The 21,701-nt window shown below is 40.0% G+C and overlaps 1 protein-coding gene across 1 annotated transcript in view; it reads left to right on the top strand.

The window, feature by feature from the left end:
* Nucleotides 1-3,719, top strand: part of LOC122816306 (medium-chain acyl-CoA ligase ACSF2, mitochondrial-like) — a 1,435,169-nt gene extending 1,431,450 nt beyond the window's left edge. Inside the window, exon 16 of the mRNA XM_044089039.1 lies at nt 2,727-3,719. Coding sequence (XP_043944974.1) covers nt 2,727-2,777 — 51 coding nt within the window. The 3' untranslated portion in view covers nt 2,778-3,719. The remainder of the gene's footprint in view (nt 1-2,726) is intronic.
* The last annotated feature ends 17,982 nt before the right edge of the window (nt 3,720-21,701 follow it).

Raw genomic sequence — 21,701 nt, 5'->3', positions numbered from 1 at the left:
AACAAACCACTTTGGTGAATATGTAGTATAAACAGATTGTATAATAAAAGGAAGAAACTGATGTCCAAGAACAAGAGGCAACTGTCTCTGCAGAGGAAGAATTCCCTCCACAGACTGAACAAGCACATTAGAAGTCTTGTAATGTCCTCTAAAGCTAATTATGAAGCTAAAATAGCATCCATAGCCAAAGACAATCATAAGGCATTCTTTAATTACATCCAGAATCTAAAAGGGAGTACTCAGCTATGTGCCACATTGGTACTAGATGGTACTACTTACACTATACTGAAGGAAATTGCCAACCTTCAAGCTGACAGATTTGGTGCAAACTTCACTTCCCTATCCCCACCAGCATACCCCACACCAGTTCTTTACAAAGTATCTCTAGAGATCAGATCATATCTGTGCTCTCCAAGGCCAAAACAAAAACAGCCTCAGTGGGACCAGAAGACATCCCAGGTTGCTTACTAAGCAATCTAAAACAAGACCTAGCTGACCCACTTGTCATCCTCTTTAACCATAGCCTGAGAACTGGCTTTGTACCAGAATAATGGAGAACAGCAACAGTAATTCTCTTGCATAAGGGGGGGGGGGGCATCAACTGACCTTGGGAACTATAAACCCATAAGTCTAACCAGCCTCATCTGCAAGTCATGGAAAGGATCATCATGGACTTTATCAACAAAGATATAGGCGACCTTCAACCTCTACACCCAACCCAGTTTGGCTTTGTTAAGGGTAGATCATGCTTATTGAACCTGATAGACTTCGAGAAAGTCACCAAAGCCCTGGATGAAGGTAAGACAGTGCATACTGACTATCTAGACTTAGCCAAAGCCTTTGATACAATCCCACACATGGGTATCATTGAAAAACTCTCCTAGCTAGGTTTTAACCCTTACATCACTAGATGGGTAGCAAACTGGCTCACCAACAGAACACATACTGTCAAAGTTGGTGACTCCACCTCTACCAGTAGACCTGTCACCAGTGGTGTACCACAAGGATCTGCACTGGGCCCTTTACTATTTGGAATCTATTTCTTGGAACCCCAGACTGAAGCAGACAGCCTTTGGCTTGCTAAGTTCACTGATGATTGTAAACTAGGTGCAATCACTGAGTCCCCCAGTGACTAGTTAGACTAGCAACTCAAACCATGGAGAACTGAATTGTCAAAAACTACTATAACCGAGTAAAATACTTCAGGTATGGCTTCCTTAAACACAGTAAGCACACATACATGATGAAGTCTTTGTTAAGATGAAAGTGCTAAATAAATATATTATTTTTTACTGTCTGTGTGCTTACTGTTTAAGGAAGCCATACCTGAAGTGTTTAAATGAGTCTCCCAATGATGTTACCATATTACAGGAGGGGCTAACACAAACAAATGACTGGTGCCAAAGTCATGGTCTAAAACTAAACGCAAAAAAAGTGCACAATTATCCTATTTGGCAAAGCAGAATTCCCAACTAATTACAATATTGACTGCACCCTCTAACTTCAAACCTAGTGGTGCAAGATCTGGGAACACAGGTCAACAGCAATCTGAACTCTGACCACTAGGTTTCCACTGGGGTTAGGAGAGCCTTCTACATTGCGCATCTCATAAGTAAAGGCATTGCATCCAGGTCTAAGGATGTTATAACCCCACTTTACTCAACCCTAATCAGACAATTAATAGAGTACAATATTCTCTTCTGCATGCATCTCACCAGACACCTGCAACAACTGGAGAGACCACAGAGGTTTCTCACTAAGAAGATACAGGGTCTCCAAACCATGACCTACATGGATAGACTAAAAGCCCTGTCACTGTACTCTCTATCATATGGGCTACTGAGAGGCGACTTGTGCCTGGCCAACAGGGCAGTCTGTGACCCTAACCTGATGGAAATCCTGCACATCCACAAATCAAATGGCACTAGAGCCACCCACACTAGGGATATCAACCTTGCCCATGACATTAACAGAACATGCTGGAGAGACAGGTATGTCTCCCAGACATTGCCATTGCTCTAGAATAAACTTCCAATTCATGTGAAGTAGAGCTCCTCATTGACCCTATTCAAGTGCAACCTGGACAAATGGATGAGTGATTGCAAATTCACCCGGGGGGGGGTGGCACCCATTGACAGGGGTAGTCGGAAATGGATCTTTAAAGTATGTCCATCTAACCAAAGACAACTGGGACAACCTGGGATTAACATGGCTAGGCTTATAAAGGCTCTAGGGCTGCTAGCCTAGTAACCTCCTATGAACCTATGAATGTAGCTATAATCACAGCACTCGGGTTTTGGTTTTCTTTCACTGGAGATATTTGCCATTAATTAGACATCCAAAAGCATACCTATGGCAAAATGAAAATGGACTACAATGATTAAGCATTGCTCACTACATGACACTTTAGGCACTATGTTCTGTAATTATGGTGTTACATGTAAAAAGAGTACAGTGCTTTTAGAAACCTTCATTTATGATGTACATAGGCATAGTTCCTTTACCTGAAACTAAATCAGATTATAAGGTGTTTAGCATAGGACTAGACTGTGCCTCAGGTATACTATTATGGTAATACAAGGAGTAGCAGTAATGAGCCATAACCTCTGCAGAAGCATAGTCACTGACCAGAATGCTGTAAAGTACATGACTGCCAGGGCTAAGTCTGTCTCTTTTTTTCTGTCTCACTCATTCTGACTAATCATTTTCTTTCTGTTGTGTTTTAGGTTCAGAAATACATTCTGGCAAAAGAAATGGAGAAACATCTTGGACTCTGAACATCATCAATAACACCACAATACTCATTTATGAGTTGAAAGAATCTCTCCTAGCCCATATAACGACTTGGATGGCATCTGCACATTTCTGGTCTCATTCCTTCCACTACCCATTATCCTGGTTATTCTTATTTCATTTACTTTGGATTAATTGACTTTATGGACTCTGTATGCTCTATGGATACAGGCATATGGAAAACAATATAAAGCACTTACAGTTACAGATTACTTTCTACATTTAAACATTCTTATTGCTTTGCTAGTGTTAGGTATTGGAATGCTGTGCATATTTCTCCTGAGTGTATAATCTGTCATCCCCACTTAACCAGCAGCTTGGACCTTTTCCTGTTTTAGTACTGCAACATGACTCGATTTAATTTATACATTTTCTCATTCTTTATGTATGTATTGCTTTTAAAAGGTGACAGATCCATGTACCAGCTATTCCCTATTCCACTTTTACCTATATTCCTTCTGATCTATCACTCTTTTTTTCAGATCAAGCCTATTCAATTATATGCTTTTTTTTGAAAAGTGTTACTGTTAAGAACTACACTGAGCGTTTAGATGCATCTAAAACTTTTGGTTGCACCCCCTGGCTGTTTTTACTAACATGCATTATTTTGTACCATAATTCTCTTTTTGGTCTTTACCTGCATTATTCTATTTGCCTTTATCTAGACTGGGTCAGTCATGTCAATGTCCTTACATATATCTTTCAAAATTACACAGGATATTTCAAATACAACCTTACCAGCTGTTTGCAGTACCGGATAATCCTATATTATGCAGGTAATGAGCAACATAAAGATCTCTACCTCACAACTCCATGGTCTCGGGGTCATTTCTGACCTCTGTTGTCTCACTGTCTGTCTGTGTGAAGTCTGCATGGTCTTCCACTACCAACTGCTGTACTCTCTTACCTTCTAACCCTCCCTCAGGGGTCCACTCTCTGTATAGTAACCCTATGTCCCAGTATACAGATTCTCCCTTCCCTTGAGAATCGGGTGCCTCCCTAGCTACCTGCCTCAGGCCTTGCAATGTAGGGTCTGAGAGCTGAGCCTGTCTCAACTCTCTCCTTGTAACCTTTCCCAGCTCTCCTTCCCCAGGAAGTCTGGCATCCTCTGACAGTGGTGACTCACTGTTAGCCTGCGTCCTACTACTCACCTCTACCTTTGCAGTTACCCTGTCCAAGGGAGCATCAGTACCCACAAGCAGCTGTGGCTCACGTTCAGTCTCACTGCTACAGAGTAGCTCCCTCCCTGAAGTAACCACCTCAGCAGTCCTGGCTACAAGTATGCAGTCTGTCTGGGTCTTCCCCAGGCTACCAGACCCACATGCTTGTCTCCTAGCCTCACTGTGTGTAACTGCATAAGTGCATGGGACTGCCTCATTCAAATCCTTCCCTCTCAGGACATCTGCAGGATTAGTAGTTCCATACCCCTGTTGTCTCAAGACAACCCACTATTGGCATTTTGCCTTCCCATTTACTGGCTCCCTTACCTTTGGTTCCCCACCTTGCCTCCATGGACACCTGTATGCCACATGGCCCCACTGGTTGCATTCAAAACATTTAACCCTAGCTCCTGGATGTGTACCTGGACTAGTGGCTTCCCCTGCTGCTGGCATATTCTGTTGGGGCAGTCTGTGCTGCCCACCATGGGTTCCTTTAGACCCATGAGCAGTACTGTGGGTCCCCTTCCTGTGTAGGGCTGTCCTGCTGGCCAAGTATAGGTCTCCCTTCTTCCCCAACTCATCTGAAGTAGCACATTGTCTATCAGCTAACCAGCTCCTCATGTCCTCAGGCAAAGTGCTAAGGGCTTGTTCCCTCAACAAAATGTCTGCCAGCCCTTCAAAAGTGGTGACCTGACATCCACTCACCCAGCTATGAAAATAGGTGCTCAGTTCAGTAACATATTCACATATATTTTCATCTGCCTTGCGTCTATGCTCACAAAACTTTTTTCTATACATTTCAGGTGTTAGCTTAAAACATTCTAACAGACATTTTTTTACAGCAGTATAATCAAAACAGACAGAGTCAGCCATTTACGATATACAAGTGACATCTTTCCCATGGAGTAAGGTGGTCAGGAACCGTACCCAGAGCTTTTGGTCAACACTATACTGTTTGCATACCACTGTTTGCATACCCTTTCAAACATGTGAATAAAACAATCAAAATTATCCCCATCTTTAAATTGCTGAAGAAATTTACTGACCTGTTGTGCTTCTGGGGTCCAGTTACTCCCTTCCCCATTACCTCCATGACTCTGGTGAAGAGTCAGCATTTCCCTCTCATGCTTCCTCTGATGCTCCTTTTCTTCAGCTTCTATCTCCAAACGCCTGGCCTCCAACTCAAGTCTCTTTAGCTCCAGCTGGATTTTTAAGTCCACTGCAGAAAGATTGAGCTATCCATTCTCCGAGGATATTGTATCTCCACTGCCAGTCTGATTGTCCTTCGCAGAAAGGTTGAGCTGTCCATTCTCTGAGGATATTGTATCTCCACTGCCAATCTGATTGTCCTCCTGGATGCTGTTTTCTGATACAGCTGTAACCAAGGCTGCAATCAGGTCTGCCTTAGTCAGGTTTCCATGCACCAGTCCCCTAGCCTGGCACATCTCCACCAGCTGGCTCCTTGTCAGGTTTCCATACTCCTTTGCTGACATGCTGCCTGCTCACCCTAACTAAGCTAACAAAAGAAATAAAACAATTGTGATCTGAACTCTGAGTATACACTGCATGGCTGATCTAGAGTACAAAACACCTTCCAGAGATCACTGTACATAAGCTACAGGATTCACTCTACCCACACCACTGTGAACCACAAGTGGGGATATCTTATCCCAACCACTGTGAACCACAAATGTGAGGATATCTTATCCCAATCACTGCCACCAGAAATGTGAATTCCATGCCCTGGCCCAGCAATCAAGGAGCCTCAATCCTCACCACTAACACCAGGGAAGGCATCTCATATGAGAGGAAAGGATAAAAAAACACACACACAGTAAACTACAATTTCCCTTAAGTGCACACAGAGATCACAGTCAGTCTGGGGCTGGTTGCTCCATTGCTCTCCAGGTCCCCAATAAGACTCCCCACTGGCAAAGCTATAGGGTCCAGATCTCAGCCTAGCTGGCAAGCTAACCTCCTGTACCCTCTCTGTCCCACCAGTGCTTTGTGTCCCTGCCCAGGTAGCTGGCACACCACACACACTTTGAGATAAGTATTTATACAACTTCACAGACACTCCTGGGAAAGGCTGACACAGATTCTTCAGCTGTGCCCCTTTACCCAGACTATACAGTAGTAATTTCTGCCACCACCAGCTAATACTTATCAGCTACCCAAAGGCCCTTAAAAAGGTGTCCAATTATTACTGTGCAATATTATTATCCAATTGGTAATGTGACTATTCAGTCTAAGGCTTATTAGAGTGGCTTATTACAATAAACTCTATAAATATGCAATGTACTCTAGAGCTTACTTATCTCTACACAAACCAGCCACAGGTAAAGGTTTTTAAAATATTTAATAATAAATAATTAAAACACAAGACAATACTACTACACCACAGTGATATCTAAGAGTTCAGAGATCACACAGAAACGTAAAATAATACAGTAGGAAAGTTCTGGTATACCAGAAAAACACTTGTCTAACTTTCTTCTAAGTTCCCAGCTATTACTACAAGAAAACATACTTCTAAGACACTACTTACATAAGACAACAGGCAGAGTGCTGATGTTTGATATCACAATCAAAATGCTCACAGTCTGTCTCTGAACAATAGTTTTTTAAACTCACTAACGAGCATCTTTGTTAGGCCCTCTCAAATTACATCATTTTGACACTTAGGTTTTCCCAGTATACACATTACATCATTTTGACACTTAGTCTGGAGTTCCCAGGCCAACAAACTGCATTATTTAGCAAACTAATACCTGCTCAGGAAAATACAACAATAAAAGACATTTCACATGTACACTCTAGAAATTATTCCTTAAGTTAAAACAACAGAAAGAATGTGTTCCGCCAGTCACTTTGGCACTACTATTTAGAGAATTTTAACTTCAAAGAACATTTGAAATGCTTGGCTTAGTTTTTCTTACAGCTGATGACAATGTTGCTACAATCTTGAAGTTCACATTTTACAGTGTTTTCTTTCTTTTAAGAACACAAGCCTGTGTTTTACATTTATATATACAAATGATAGAATTATGTATCAAATTCTATTTGACTAAGCTGGCAGCCTTCGCCCATCTTCCCCCAATCTTCACAACTACAACATATAACATTGGGAAAGGTCAATGTTGGGGCCAGGAGGTCAGTGCTAGCACCAAGAGGGCTCTGAGGAGGAGTTAGGGCCACAGCAGCAAAAACTGTGATTGCTTCATGGATGATGGCCTCCTGTAATCAGCTGCCACCCCACGGGAAAACAAATGGGCCACTTGATTATGACAGATCTGATAGGTGGCTGGCAGCAGGGAGTATACTAATGTAAAAATAATAATAATGTATCAACAAGCTTCTTTATCATCTGATCTTCCTATGTTATCTTTTCATGTTATCATACCTAATTACAACCAATAACACCTGGAATATAGCAAACATCTGTTCTTCGACTCAGGCTGATTACTCTTTTTATTAACTCCCTTGCATTTTTCTTTCAAATACCAGAAAGCTTCAACACGTTGATGATATAGTTATCAGTGTCTGACCTGATGCAGCCTCAGATATTTAAAAGAAACTAGACAATGACTTAGCAGAGGTATTCCAATGGTTACAAAATTTGGGCCTACAGGTAAGCCTAGGAAAGACTAAATCCATGTTATTTCATACAGAAATATCTCAGCATGGTTAAATGTAAGCTGAGACCCAGATGACTCAAGATCTGTTAGTGACTCCAGAACTGGAGGACTGAGGAAGGGTTGCTGGTATGGCTAGCCCATCCTGGGGAGGGCATTCCAACCCAGTACAGTACACTACTGGCACGCTCTGGAGAGGAAGTGTATTGCATGCAGCATATGGGCCAAGGATGTATGCCTGGCTGCCCCAAGCTGCCTTCATTCAGTAGCAATGTAGAGGAATATGCACACCCAGAGTAAGAAGCATAGCAAGCCCTTATATGCATGTGTGCACATCAACTGTCAGAGGAGGGTTAAGGCCACATTAGTGAAAACTCTGATTGCTTCACAGATGATGGCCAAGTGCAATCAGCTCTCTCCCCATTGGAAAACAAATGGACTAATTGATTATGACAGATCTGATAGCTGATTGGCAGCAGGGAGTATACTGATAAAAAATAATAATAAGACAAAAATGCAGCTGGGCTATCAAAGGAGATATATTGAAGCTCTTACTACTTTCAAGTATTTGAAAGTTTGGCTGGCCCCAGCACTGACCTTTCATAATGTTATATGTTATAGTATACAGAAGGCATCAAGACTTATTTTTCAGTTGCTACAAAAATAACATTTTGCTAAAATAGAAAGACAAAGGAAAAATAAAATGAAGAGGTCTGAGGCCTACCTCTTCGGTGTTCTGTATCTAATATATCTACAACTTCTGTTGAAAACTTATGGAGACACATACATTGCAAAACAAATTACTGCGTTTATTGGAGCACAGAAGAGTGTCACAGTTTCATTCAGCAGTGCAAGCTGTCTTCCCATGACACTTGGAGCCAAACTACTTGTTGGTACCTTGTTTTGCCAACTGATTTATCTGCCTTACTGCAGATCACTCAATGAGCTTTAATAGATAAAAGTACAAGGGTATTTAAGGTTAAGTGTATATACTAATAATTCCCTACTAATTACTCATCCTACATTATCCTGCATATCCAAAGCCATATCCATACTGGACCCAAAGGTGGGGAGCTTCTTTTCCTTTTTAGTGCATGAATTGCGATATCATTTTTTAACCATCTCGAGTAGGACTGCACAATGAAACAGAATGGAAATGCGATGGTGCTGTTACTTAAATAAATAGTTTTCTGGTTCAAGCAATAGTTAATCAGACAGGTCTACAACTGGATGAAGAGGGGAAGGAGGAATATATACATTTCAACTGCCTGTAACAGTATTAACTATCTGTTTTAATGTTTGACTATGTACTAACGGTTAAACCTAATAATGTTTTACTGTACTGTATTGTTCAAGTGCATTTTGTTAATTATTTTGTAACTGTTTATTGGTGAAAAGGGGCTCTGATAGTCTATTTCACTTCCTTGAAAAAAAAATAAAATAAAAACTTTAGGAAACAGCTTGTTCTTTCCAATCACTAATTAAGTTTACTGAAACATACTTTTTGAGGGCTGTTCAGTTTCTCATGGGTTCCGCTGATTTAGGGAGTATTGCATATATATTTCAACAATCACTATGATTTTAATAACCACTTTGTATTTCATAACTATTTGTGCATATATGAAAAGTAATTATGTTATATATCAAGCTATATTATTAGCACAAACCTGATATTGTGTTAATTGTGCTATTGTCAGCTTAATGGAATTTTAAAGCATCAAGACAGGCTATCTGAATGACCTGGTAGATTTAGGGGTATACCAGTTCTGTTCACAGGAGTACAACTGTGCTTTTAAATAGGAACTAATGGATCTCACTAACTTGAACTGTGACTTTCAAGAAGGTGGGGGGGGGGGTCAGACCTGGGACAGTGGGTTAAGGTTGTGAGCTGCAGTTCCTGTGGTTTGAGTCCCTCAGCACTCATTTCCCGACTGTGTGACCTTTAGCAAGCCGCTTAACCAGCTAGCGCATAGGGGCAACTGGGAATTTGAGTTAGAGTCCTCAATGGTCCCCTGGACTGCAAGCCTAGTAAGTGTCTATGAATTAATCTATGTCCTTTACACTCAATGAATGAATGCATAGGAACACACACTATCGTCTTGCACTGAGAAGAAATAGTTTTGGAATCTGGGGACAAGTCATAGACAGGTGGAATAAAAAAGATGTTAATATACCCTAACACTGTGAAGCAGTTAAACATACTTGTAAAAATAGAAAAATGACACAAGAGCCTTCCCTTTAAGTATATTTAACGGTATAATTATTCTCCATTCCTACTCTCCCTGTCATCCTTTCTTCTTTTACCTCATCCCCTTTTGAATGCTTCCATGGATTTCTTATGCATCACTTATTCTATTGATTTTTTGGAAGCACAGCCCTCTGCACAAAGACGCACTTTGATATACATAGGAAGTATAAGATAACCAAAAACGAAATACGGATACAGGCAAGGCTGCAGGTTCAGGTTGTTTTATTAAAAGTTTTATTAAAAGTTTGGATCATGTGATGTTATTTTGCTATCATGTGACACAGTCAGACCTATTTATAGGAGAGACTTGTATTTTATTATTCATAACACCCGGAGAAGCAGTTTGTGAAAGCGCTTATGTTCTATTAAACGAATAATTCATATTGAACCTGGAGCCTTCCCTGTGTCCGTATTTAATTTTTGGTTGTCTTATACTTGCATTTCTTTGGATACAGGCACCTGGTTGTTGGTGGCTATTTTTCGTGTTTGTTTCATATCCAGGAAGTAGTTAATCTCTACACTCTGCTGTAGGTCCTCTTTCTTCCCCTTCTTTCCTTTACTGTTTTCTCTGCTCTGGATGAACTTTTCATATCTCTGACATGATCTTCTGCAACTATATCATACCCCCTTTCTCTTTCGTCTGGTCTTTTAACATCATTTGATTTCCCTCTTCTTATACTGCCTCCAGAACTGTATACAGTACTGAATGTGTAGCATGAACAGGTCTCATTCAAGTGGTATAATTACCGCTTAACTTCTGACATCGGTCCCCACTGGCAGTGCACCCGAGGATTCTGTTTATCCCCACCACAGTCACCCACTCTGCTTCTCGTGGCCCAGTTTTGGTATGAGGCAAAAATCAGGTCCTTTTCCTTCTCTACTGCCATCATGTCTACTTCCTTCAGCTAATCATTTACACTGAGGCTGCTGTGACCTAAGTGCAGAACTTTGCATTTGTCTGCAATGAACCTGAACTGCCATCTGTCAGCCCATGTGTCAGCCTTTCCAAATCTTTCCTTAGACTCCTCAGTGATGACACTGTTGTACAATGTGTGTGTAATCAGTAAAGAGACTGATCCTACCCTCTGCCCTCAGATATATCTGGGAGAGGATTCTGATGAATTAATCTGGTAGGCACTTTGCATATTCCAGAAATTGTTCCATTCACATAATGACCATTGTCCTAGTTTAGTACTAAACTCCCATCTACTGGGTAAGTAATAGAATTACTTTCAGCTATATTAATTCATAAGAAATATTTTACAAACTAGTATGTAGTCTTACATTTCCTACCTCCTGCAGCTTGTTTCATGGAATTAGCTAGAAAGAGTTACCTCACCAGATATAGTGGTAACAACATTGCAGGTGATATGTTGCACATGAATCTTAGCAAGCTGAAACAAAAAGTCATAGAAGTTAGGTGCAGCAGTTAGCATTACTGTCTCACAGCACTTGAGTCTCCAAATATGTTCTTCACTGCTGTGCTTTCTGTGCAGAGTTTGCACATACTCTTTCTGTGTCATGTTGGGTTTCACTGGGTATTCTTGCTTCCTCACACATTCCAAAGATGTGTCACAGGTGAATTGTCAGTCCTCTTAATTACCTATAAGTTGATTACTTGCATTTCAGTGTGTGTGTGTGTGTGTGTGTGTGTGTGTGTGTGTGTGTGTGTGTGTGTGTGTGTGTGTGTGTGTGTGTGTGTGTGTGCATGCGTGCGCATGTCTTGTGAAGGGTCAGCCCCTAATTCAAGATGTTGCAAGAGCACATAATTCATCACGGATGGTGGGAAGGACAAAAAGAGGAATTGAGAGATTGGAGGATGTCAGGCAAAATTAGAAGAAAAGAATGTGTAAGGGTGGACCAGTATCTATCCTGGAAGATGCAAATACAAATACAAAAGGTAATGAGGGTGGGGGTTAAGCAGGTAAACAGGACTGTAAAGTGTTATGTGTTTGCACAAAGTAATGACAATTATTGATTGTATTAACAAGGAGACCAGAACCTTGGGAGAGGGATTAAGGCAAACCTGACCACAATGAAGAAAATGCCAACAAATTCTTCAAGACAAGAAGAGGTAGTAAAGGCACTACTGTAGGTTAGCCCTAACCCCTCCCTTCCATCATGGTGCATGTCAAGGTCAATGGCATGGTAACCTGAACTGTACAGGAAGTGGCCACAAGAGCAAGAAAAAGATGGCCAAAGGATACCTGGAGTCTAAGTCCATGGTAACTTTATTGGAGGTCATGTCTGCAGACACAACCAGTGCAGCACGGAAGCTATGAACTAAGAATTACAGAGCACAGTCACCGCATGGTAAAGACATAATTGGTATGCCATGTGGACAATAGTAGGTAGATGTGGTAGACACAGACTAGTATAGCTCTATACTGGTGAAACATCCCACTTAAGAAAGATTGACAACATTGTTCAGAAGGTTTGAGAGGTATATGGACTATATGAGCAGCACTGGTTCTTGAACTGGAAGGGCAAGGTCAAGAAAAGCAATAAAAAACATCTGAAGGAGAACAAGGAAGGTAAAAGGGCAGAATTAGTGGTACTGAGAAATGGGGATAAGTTTAAAGGAGGCAAAAAAACAGAGAAAGTAGAGAGATCTAAATTGTGCCCAAGGCTAATGCTTTGCAATACCAACAACTTGGAAAAATGGGAGAAATGTAGGTCTACTCTTTACAAGCCCTTTCTAAACTTTCAATGTAACCTCATTTCAGTTAACCCTACCAATGTCCTCCTCTCTAAGATCCCTTCTAATTGTGCAACTTTCAGTCTTCATCATATTCTAAATTTCTTTAAAAATCTGCTTCCCCAAAGTATAGTCCTCACACCTTACATTTATTTTAAACCTCTCTAATTATTGATATATACCAATAAAATTAAAAGCCTCAACATCATTAATTTGCCAAAAATGCTGAATCACTCCAAGCCTAAACACTTATAGCCCACTGCTATCATTCCCATTTAATTAAGATAGTTGAAAAAGTAAATTACAAGCAGGTATGTTTCTTTATTCAAGAAAATACATCTATAAGCTACTATCAGCATGGCTTCAGAAATATGTTCCATACTAACACATTCTGCTTTCAAACCACATATCATACCTACAGTAATCTGTAGTCTGTTACAATAACAAGAACTACCTTTTTATATGAAAAAAAATTCTTTGATCTTGTAAACCATTCTTTATAGCTAAATAAACGTATACAGACTTTTTCAAAAAAACATTTCAGCTGGTGCAGTGTCATAACCAGATTACTGATTGCAACTTCTCAAACTCATACAATGCATGCTTTATAGTCTTTACACTGTCTACTGGTCAGGTTTCATATCACCTTCACTCTGATTCTTAACATACGTTCAAAACACAGAATAGGTCCTGTACATGAAGGACCAGGTATGACCATGTTACCAGGTTATGGTCATGTACTCCACCATCTACACACCAGATGGACATTCCAGATCTGTTCCCCTGACTTGAAGTATCCTTGTTAATCTTTTGCTGGCTCCCCTACCCTTTGGAACACTATACCATGGTAGCAGAGGGAGGAGATTGTTCCATAAAAACAATTGTCCATATACCACTGAAAACATTCCTGTTACTTCACGCTTATACAGGTTTACAGTAAATTTCTGAATATTTTATCTTATAAGTGTACCATGTATACTTTTATTATTTTGTTTTATAACTGTATATATGTAAATTGCTTTACAAGCTTATTGTTTCATTTTTTATAATTGTTCTGCAGTTTGCAGCTTTTAAAAATAGCATTGCAATAACATCAAGTGATCATAAATCCCCTCTCTTTTTCTATCAGCTCATGCTTAGTATCCTGTCAGAATCCTTAATTAATAACACAGTGAGACATGACAGCAATACTCACTGCATACTCTTGAAGAAGTTGTCGCAGGAATATAAAAATATCCTTTGTTTTCACTAATAGATGCAATCCAAAGTTTTGGACAGTTAAACTACATAAACAGCTTTCAAACTGTGTACATATAATACACCTTTAGGAAGGTGCATATTCCTCAGCCTTCATTTGGTAGTTTATAGGCTCCAAAGGAGTTCCAATGACCTTTTGCTCAAGTAATTAAATGTTTAAATAGTGCTGTAGATATAATCTATTAGTGCTGATCAAACATAAAAATAACAGGGCAATAAACTAACATCTTCTAAATAGATCATAACTACATAATTTTAAAGTAAATAAGAGTAACCCCCTGATATACTATTCTTCCATGCAGGACTAGCTTAGTTCTGCATGGAAACGGCTGTTTAGGAGCAGCACGGCAGCGCGCCAGGCATATTAATGAAGGCGTGCTGCCTGAGCTCCTAAACGGACACAGAGCGTGTACAAGTGCAGGGGGCATGTCTGAGAATATACATGCCCCTACAAGCAAGAACAGCAGGTTAGCAATAAGAATGAGCGAGACTGCTCATAGGTGTTCGCATACCCCCAGCAACATCCCCCCAAGTTTATAAGAGCAATAGTTAAAATATAAAATATAAACAAGCTAATTTCTTTTTATCAAACAGAAAATTTAACCGTAGGTGTGCAGGTTTGCCCATTGCTTAGCTACGTTTATTGCAGTTTAAATGGTACAAGGGGATAAATATCAAGATACATACAAATGAAGCAGTACTGCAATAGTGTAGTGGGCAGAGCATTTACCATACGAGCAGTCATTCCCAGTTTGAGTTTCACTCCAGTACATTCCATGTCAAATTACTTTATGAACAATATTTTTTGTTGCATACCCTACTAAATAACATATATTTGTGAACTGGAGTAGTGCATTAAATGCAGATGTGAGGTGTCATTGTCATAATGTTGTAAAATCCACAGATAAACACAAGTGCCCCATACAGTATATGTACACATGAATCAGGGATACAAATTGAAGGTACAATGTGTACTGAATGATAAATCCATAGAGAGTCCAAATCCACCACATTCCCAAGAACCATTTTACATTACTATCTAAATTAGTGCGGAGGTAAGCGGGGGTAAGCACTATTAAGCAAGAGTAAGCATATTTAAGCAGTAGTAAGTGGGTTTAAGCCAGTTTGCATGGGGGTAAGCAATGGGCACACAGGTTAAGCAATATTGAAGCTAACTCTCTGTCAGCATATTTAACCGGTTAGCATTGCTTACCTTCGCGCAAATGTGCACAAATCCGCTTACAATTGCTTAAAAGTGCCTTAATCACTCTGTATGCAACAGCTGCTGTTCTGGCCAGAAACAAAAATAAAAAACAGCCTTTGCAGGTGTTGAACCAAGGACCCTGTACACTATAGTTACAGTAGTTAACCACTAAGCCATCACAGCAGTACATAAGATTGAGGCATCACCAAACAGATCCTCACTATAGGAAAATCAAACTTAACATGTGAAAGGAATCTATATACAGTTTTGTGAACTGGAGTACTGCATTAAGCTGACATGTGATGTGTCATTTAGGGTTGCCACCTTTTCAAATGGCCAAAGTGGGACATTTGCGGGACACACATCAGGTTTTACAGGCCAACACATACCCATGGTCAGTACAAAGGATAGAACTTTACTTTTTTGCCTATATGAAAGCTTATTCTTGTAGCAGTTTAGTTGCTTATTCTGTTTCTTGTAACATTTAGGTATTTTACATGCAGAAATAACTATTTTATGCAACTATTACATAAAATATGGGACATAATTATGTCCTACAATCTCAGGACATTTGCCATTTTTAATATTTTTGGTCAGGACACAACTGCCCAAAGAGGGACTGTCCCTCACAAAGTGGGACAGGTGGTAGCAATAGTGTCATTGCAATAAAGTGTTGAAATCCCCTAATAAACACAAGGACCCCATACAGTATACGTACACATGAATCATGGATACCAAACACATATATAACATGTAATGAATAATAAATCAATGCCAAACAGCAAATAGTATGCAAATTAAAAATTAAGTAATGATAAGTATTGCACAGCCCAGCTTAGTAGGTGTAAGTAATGTGTAGGCCATCTAAATCAGTTTGCCCATTGGTATACCCCTTTAAGGAATGCCAATCTCAGGTATGCAGGTTTGCCCATAGCTTAGCATTTTCAGAACTGTCTAATTATGGCAAAGTGTGGGAAATCGGCACTATTTAAACCCAACAAGAGGGAATACATCTCATAACTGGTTGCGGCTTCCTCCTGCAGGCACTATGACCGGTATGGGAGAGGGTGTGAGCTTATTGGCACAGTGCTGGGGCATCCAGGAGTCCAGAGTCATGGCAAGACTCCTTGTGAAAGACCATGACCAGAGACTGCTGCAGGGCCATTACCAGAGTTCCCAATGCAAAGTGGAAGCCTGGGACCATCTGCCCATGATCTCACCAGTGCCACTGGCATACCTCGAACTGGTGAGCAGGTCAGGCATCATGATGCCGACCTGAAGTGGAGAAAGAGGGATCTCTTGGATCAGTCGATCCAAGAGGCTAGGAGGACAGGGGATGTCCCAGCCATGTGTAAGTATCAGTCCACTACCTGTTTAATAATTGCCAGCTCATATATATTATGGATAAGTATGGCTAAATACTCCCCTTATGTCTTTCACAGTGGCAGATGAGCAGGCTGGGAACCAGGAAGCCCATGCCTGTAGATTGCAGTGGTTGCAACGCAAGGCAGGTTAGTAATACTCTTGCATGTACTGTCATAGGAAATAAATCTTAAAGTAGTAGAAAGTTAATCGACTGTATAACACCTGTATTGTTTAAGGCATGTACTGCATACACCAGAGAATATGGCAGAAAGAGTCTCATATAGGTTGTATGTAAATAAAAGCATAATAGCCTGACAATAAAGGTCTAACTGCTGGACTGCATGTGTTTACTCTGGTATCATATGGTAATGTAGAGTTGTAATCTCTTAATAGTACTGTTGTATTAAGTACTGTTACCCACACTGTACTACATAAATAACATGTGTAGGAATGTCTGTAGATGACTGTTGTAATCACAGAGAGAGAGTTAGACAGAAAACAGTGAAAAGATAGGGAACATAATCCAAATAGCACACTCAACTGAGATGTGAACTATTGTATTTTTTGGCACACACAGCCATGGTTCGAATCCTGGGAGTGGTAGTAGGCTGTATGCAGAATCATACCCCACAACTGTACAGATATGTCCAGAATGTCCAGTTAATTGGCCCATGTCTGATGCCTGTCACCCTGTCCCCCCGGCAAATCAGTGGGATGATCCCAGACATTTAGGCAGCAAATAATAAATACAACTGATTGTCAGACATCTATAAGAACAAACCTGTCACTCTAGCAACTCCCCAAAATGTTATGAGAGTAATAAGTCAAGTATCTCCCATCTCCACCCCCATGTTGTGAAGCTGTGACCAGAGTGTGTGCAGTAACAGAGTGAGACGTATGTGCATAATACTAATGTGGAATTTGGTAATATGTGCGGCAACATTCAGGCAGTGCTAACAAACATTGGCCCTACAGGTCTGTCAGATACGAAAACTGTGCCTAGAAATAAAATATTGATATCCTGTACTGGTACTGTTTACTCTGGTATTGTATGGCATTCTTAGTGTTGCAGTTGCTCTGAATAATAAGGTATTACTCATCACTATCACCCACACTGTGCTGCATAAGAAAACTGTCTAGGAAATCCTGTATAAGAGTGTTGTAATTACAAGGTCAGATTGTAAAACCACAGGAGACTTACAGACAGAAATCAGAGAAAAGATACACAGCGATATCTATATAGCACACTTAACTGTGATGGACACTGTTTTAATTTAGCAGACACAGCCATGGTTTGAATCCTGGGAGTGGTAGTAAGCTGTATGCAGAATAATACCCCACAAGTGTACAGAATTGTCCAGAATGTCCAGTTAATTGGCCCATATCTGCTGGCTGTTACCCTGTCCCCCTGGCATATCAGCGTGCTAATTTTTGACATGTAGGCAGCATTTCATGTCATATAACTGACTGTCAGGCCTGTACATATTTGGAAAATGTTAATGAAAACAAACTTGTCATTGTACAACTCACCAAAGGTTTAAGAGGGCAATAGTCAAAATATGTCTCGGTTAACCTACATGTGGTCAAGACATGCCCAGAGTGTGTGCAACCAGAGATGGACGGGTATGTGCATAACATCAACCTGGAATCTGGGAATATGTGTAGAAACAGTTAGGTAGTGTTAACAAACAATACCTCCACAGGTATACCAGGTAAGAGGTGTATACTGCAGGCAAAACTTGGTTCATGTATATAGTTCACTAGGTAAAAAAAATGATGGAATCAACTCTCCTCTGCTGCGGACACTGAAAAAAGTCACCAACCAAAACAATGATAGGAAATAAAATCAAGTATTTAATGCTTAAGCTTCTCCGAGCTTTTCGTCAGCATAAATATACCAACTTCTTCAGAATACAGAAACAACTTCACCAAAACCTTCCCCTTTAAATACATGAAACTTTTGACAATTACCATTAATCACTTGTTTACAAAACCTTATGAATAATAAATAATAAAATTACCTATACTAACAATTGTTATATCCACCCAAAACGAACATTACAATAGTAAATACAGTTAAATATAAAACAAGAATAAGTATCAGTTTACTGAAAATCCTTACCATTTCCTACTATTCAAAAAGCTGAAAATTTACAGATTCAATTATACTAAATGGTTACATGTATACAAGTCGCTAAAACTAACATAGACTGTAATATAGATCAATATAGAAAATTAAAATTAAAATTAAAATTGATATTACCAAAGTACAAAAGCAACCGGTAAAACCAGTTTAGAGAATGTAAACTAGAGAAAGAAGATTCTATAAAGAAAGCCTCAGTAAAAAACTCAGTAAAAAGACTTTTTTATATAGTTTTTTAAAGTATAGCTTTTTGGTATCATCTCTTTAGGCTCTTCAGTTTCGACATACATGTAATGGATAATTTACCATTAATACCCGGATGGTGACAAGCATCCAGTCTTAATTGCCAAATCAATTCTCTGACTTCAAGGATGAGTGAATCGGCCCCACCCCTGCCATCCAACTGAATTTAGTCAATAGCTGTAAATAAAATAGAATGAAGGGGGTTTTCCATAACATTTCGCTAGGGCATTATCCAATTTGCCCTTCTTTACAGCGTACAGGTGTTCATAAATACACACCTGCAATTTTCTGTCAGTTTTCCCGACATAAAAAATAGGGCAATGTGTACACCTAGCTAAATAAACACATTGCCCTATTTTTTATGTCAAGAAAACTGACAGAAAATTGCAGGAGCGTATTTATGAACACCTGTACACTATAAAGAAGGGCAAATTGGATAATGCCCTAGCAAAACATGTTATGGAAAACCCCCTTCATTCTTTTTTATTTACAGCTATTGACCAAATTCAGTTGGATAGCAGGGGTGGGGCCGATTCACTCATCCTTGAAGTCAGAGAATTGATTTGCCAGTTAAGACTGGATGCTTGTCACCATCCGGGTATTAATGGTAAATTATCTATTACATGTATGTTGAAACTGAGGAGCCTAAAGAGATAATACCAAAAAACTATACTTTAAAAAACTATATTAAAAAAGTCTTTTTACTGAGGCTTTCTCTATAGAAGCTTCTTTCTCTAGTTTACATTCTCTAAACTGGTTTTACCGGTTGCTTTTGTACTTTGGTAATATCAATTTTAATTTTTATTTTCTATATTGACCTATATTACAGTCTATGTTAGTTTTAGCGACTTGTATACATGTAACCATTTTGTATAATTGAATCTGTAAATTGTCAGCTTTTTGAATAGTAGGAAATGGTAAGGATTTTCAGTAAACTGATACTTATTGTTGTTTTATATTTAACTGTATTTACTATTGTAATGTTCGTTTTGGGTGGATATAACAATTGTTAGTATAGGTAATTTTATTATTTATTATTCATAAGGTTTTGTAAACAAGTGATTAATGGTAATTGTCAAAAGTTTGATGTATTTAAAGGGGAAGGTTTTGGTGATGTTGTTTCCGTATTCTGAAGAAGTTGGTATATTTATGCTGACGAAAAGCTTGGAGAAGCTTAAGCATTAAATACTTGATTGTATTTCCTATCATTGTTTTGGTTGGTGACCTTTTTCAGTGTCCGCAGCAGAGGAGAGTTGATTCCATCATTTTTTTTACCTAGTCATGTATATAGTTGTCTACATCCATACCACTGTCCAAACTAAGGTCATAGGGTAGTGTACTAATACCTATAAGGTACAGATCATAGCACTGACTAGGAAAGTAATGAGAACTACAGGAATATACTATTTGTTAATTGACATCCCCCCACCATATCTGAAACAATAAACTAAATACACAACTCAATTATTATGTGCTCCATTAAATCTACTGTTGGGGCATATGTCCTATTGTTTGTTAGATATTTAAAATTGTTTCTATGCATGTGCCATGTTGAAATACTCCCATATTGGTGGCATGCTGCCATCAATGTACCTGCATGCTGTTGTAATGGCCACTGTGGTTCCATATATGCATGTGTTCTGTTTGCTATGCAACTGTTCCATATCTGGTGTTTTGGGTTAATGGGAATATCTATGCATGCTGTTATACCTAGTCCTGGAATATGTTGACAATTACTAACCCACATATGTTTTAAAATTGAGACAACATAGTACGTTTGGGAAGGCCGGTCCCAACGGACCCGCCAAGCCCACCTCATCTGGCAGTGGCACTGGGCACCAGCACATCTGGGGCCCATCCCGGGAACTCCTTGCCCGCTGGCTCTGCACAACCTTTGGGTGGAACCACCTCAGGGGGATGGGGCTTGCTCCCCCAGAGAGCCAGTGCGGGCAGGACACTGTCACCCATCACCAGATCCGGGGTGAGGTGCATAGCAAGCTCCGTAGAGAATTTGGAGATCTGCTACACCAGCATGAGGGCCGCATCGCGCAACTAGAGGGTTGGCCTGGTGCTCCTACTCAGTCCCCAGCACAGCCACTGTCAGGGCTGTAAAGCTGCAGTGGTGACTGCCCATGGGTGGGTACCTCAGTCCCACTGTTTGCACTAAGGGACTCATGGGCTTCCGATTTCCAAACACCCCTCCCCATCATGGTGTTTACTCCCCACATGTGTCATATACTGCCCCTGTTTGCTGTCTTGTCTGTTATCCTACCCAACATACCTCCCCAAATATACCTACTATCCCTCCCCAACATCCATATTTCACTTGAAAAAAAATAAAAGGGCAATCTGTTCCTAGAAAACAAAAAAATCTCACCACATACATAGCTGTCCATTTTGCAAAAGTGTCCACTGGACACATGTAATCTGGTTTAATTGGCTTCACAACATATTATTGTTTCCTCACCCCTGTCTCAGGGGTATGAGTGTCCAAATCTACCTCCAAATCAGTGTATATGCACAGCTGTTGCTGTAGAGAAAATGGGCAGCTATGGACCTTCCTTACACCTGTCCTGCACATCCCTAGCTATTTTCCCAACTGTCTATCCCTCTTTGTGCCTCTTTTTCACCACTTTCCTATCAACCCTTTTCCATTTCTTTTAAAGAAATTAGCACGGGGTAAGTGGGAGTAAACACTTTTAAGCAACAGTAAGTAGGTTTAAGCCTGTTTGTGTGGGGGTAAGCAATGCCTGCACAGGTTAAGCAATTGAGAAGCTAAATCAGTATAAGAAACTGTAACCAGAAGTTAGCAGTGCTTACCTTCATGCAAACCCATGCAAACCTGCTTAAAAGTGCCTTCATCACTCTGTATCCAATGGCCCTTGTTCTTCCCAGCAACAAACTAAACCACCTCTACAAGGACCTAACCCAGGACCCTGCACACCATAGGGCAAA

The sequence above is a fragment of the Protopterus annectens genome, chromosome 12.part0, assembly GCF_019279795.1.
Source record: "Protopterus annectens isolate FY-2018-M chromosome 12.part0, PAN1.0, whole genome shotgun sequence".
Taxonomy (NCBI): domain Eukaryota; kingdom Metazoa; phylum Chordata; order Ceratodontiformes; family Protopteridae; genus Protopterus; species Protopterus annectens.
Note: the sequence above shows the minus strand (reverse complement) of the source record. Positions and strands in the feature narration are given on the sequence as shown.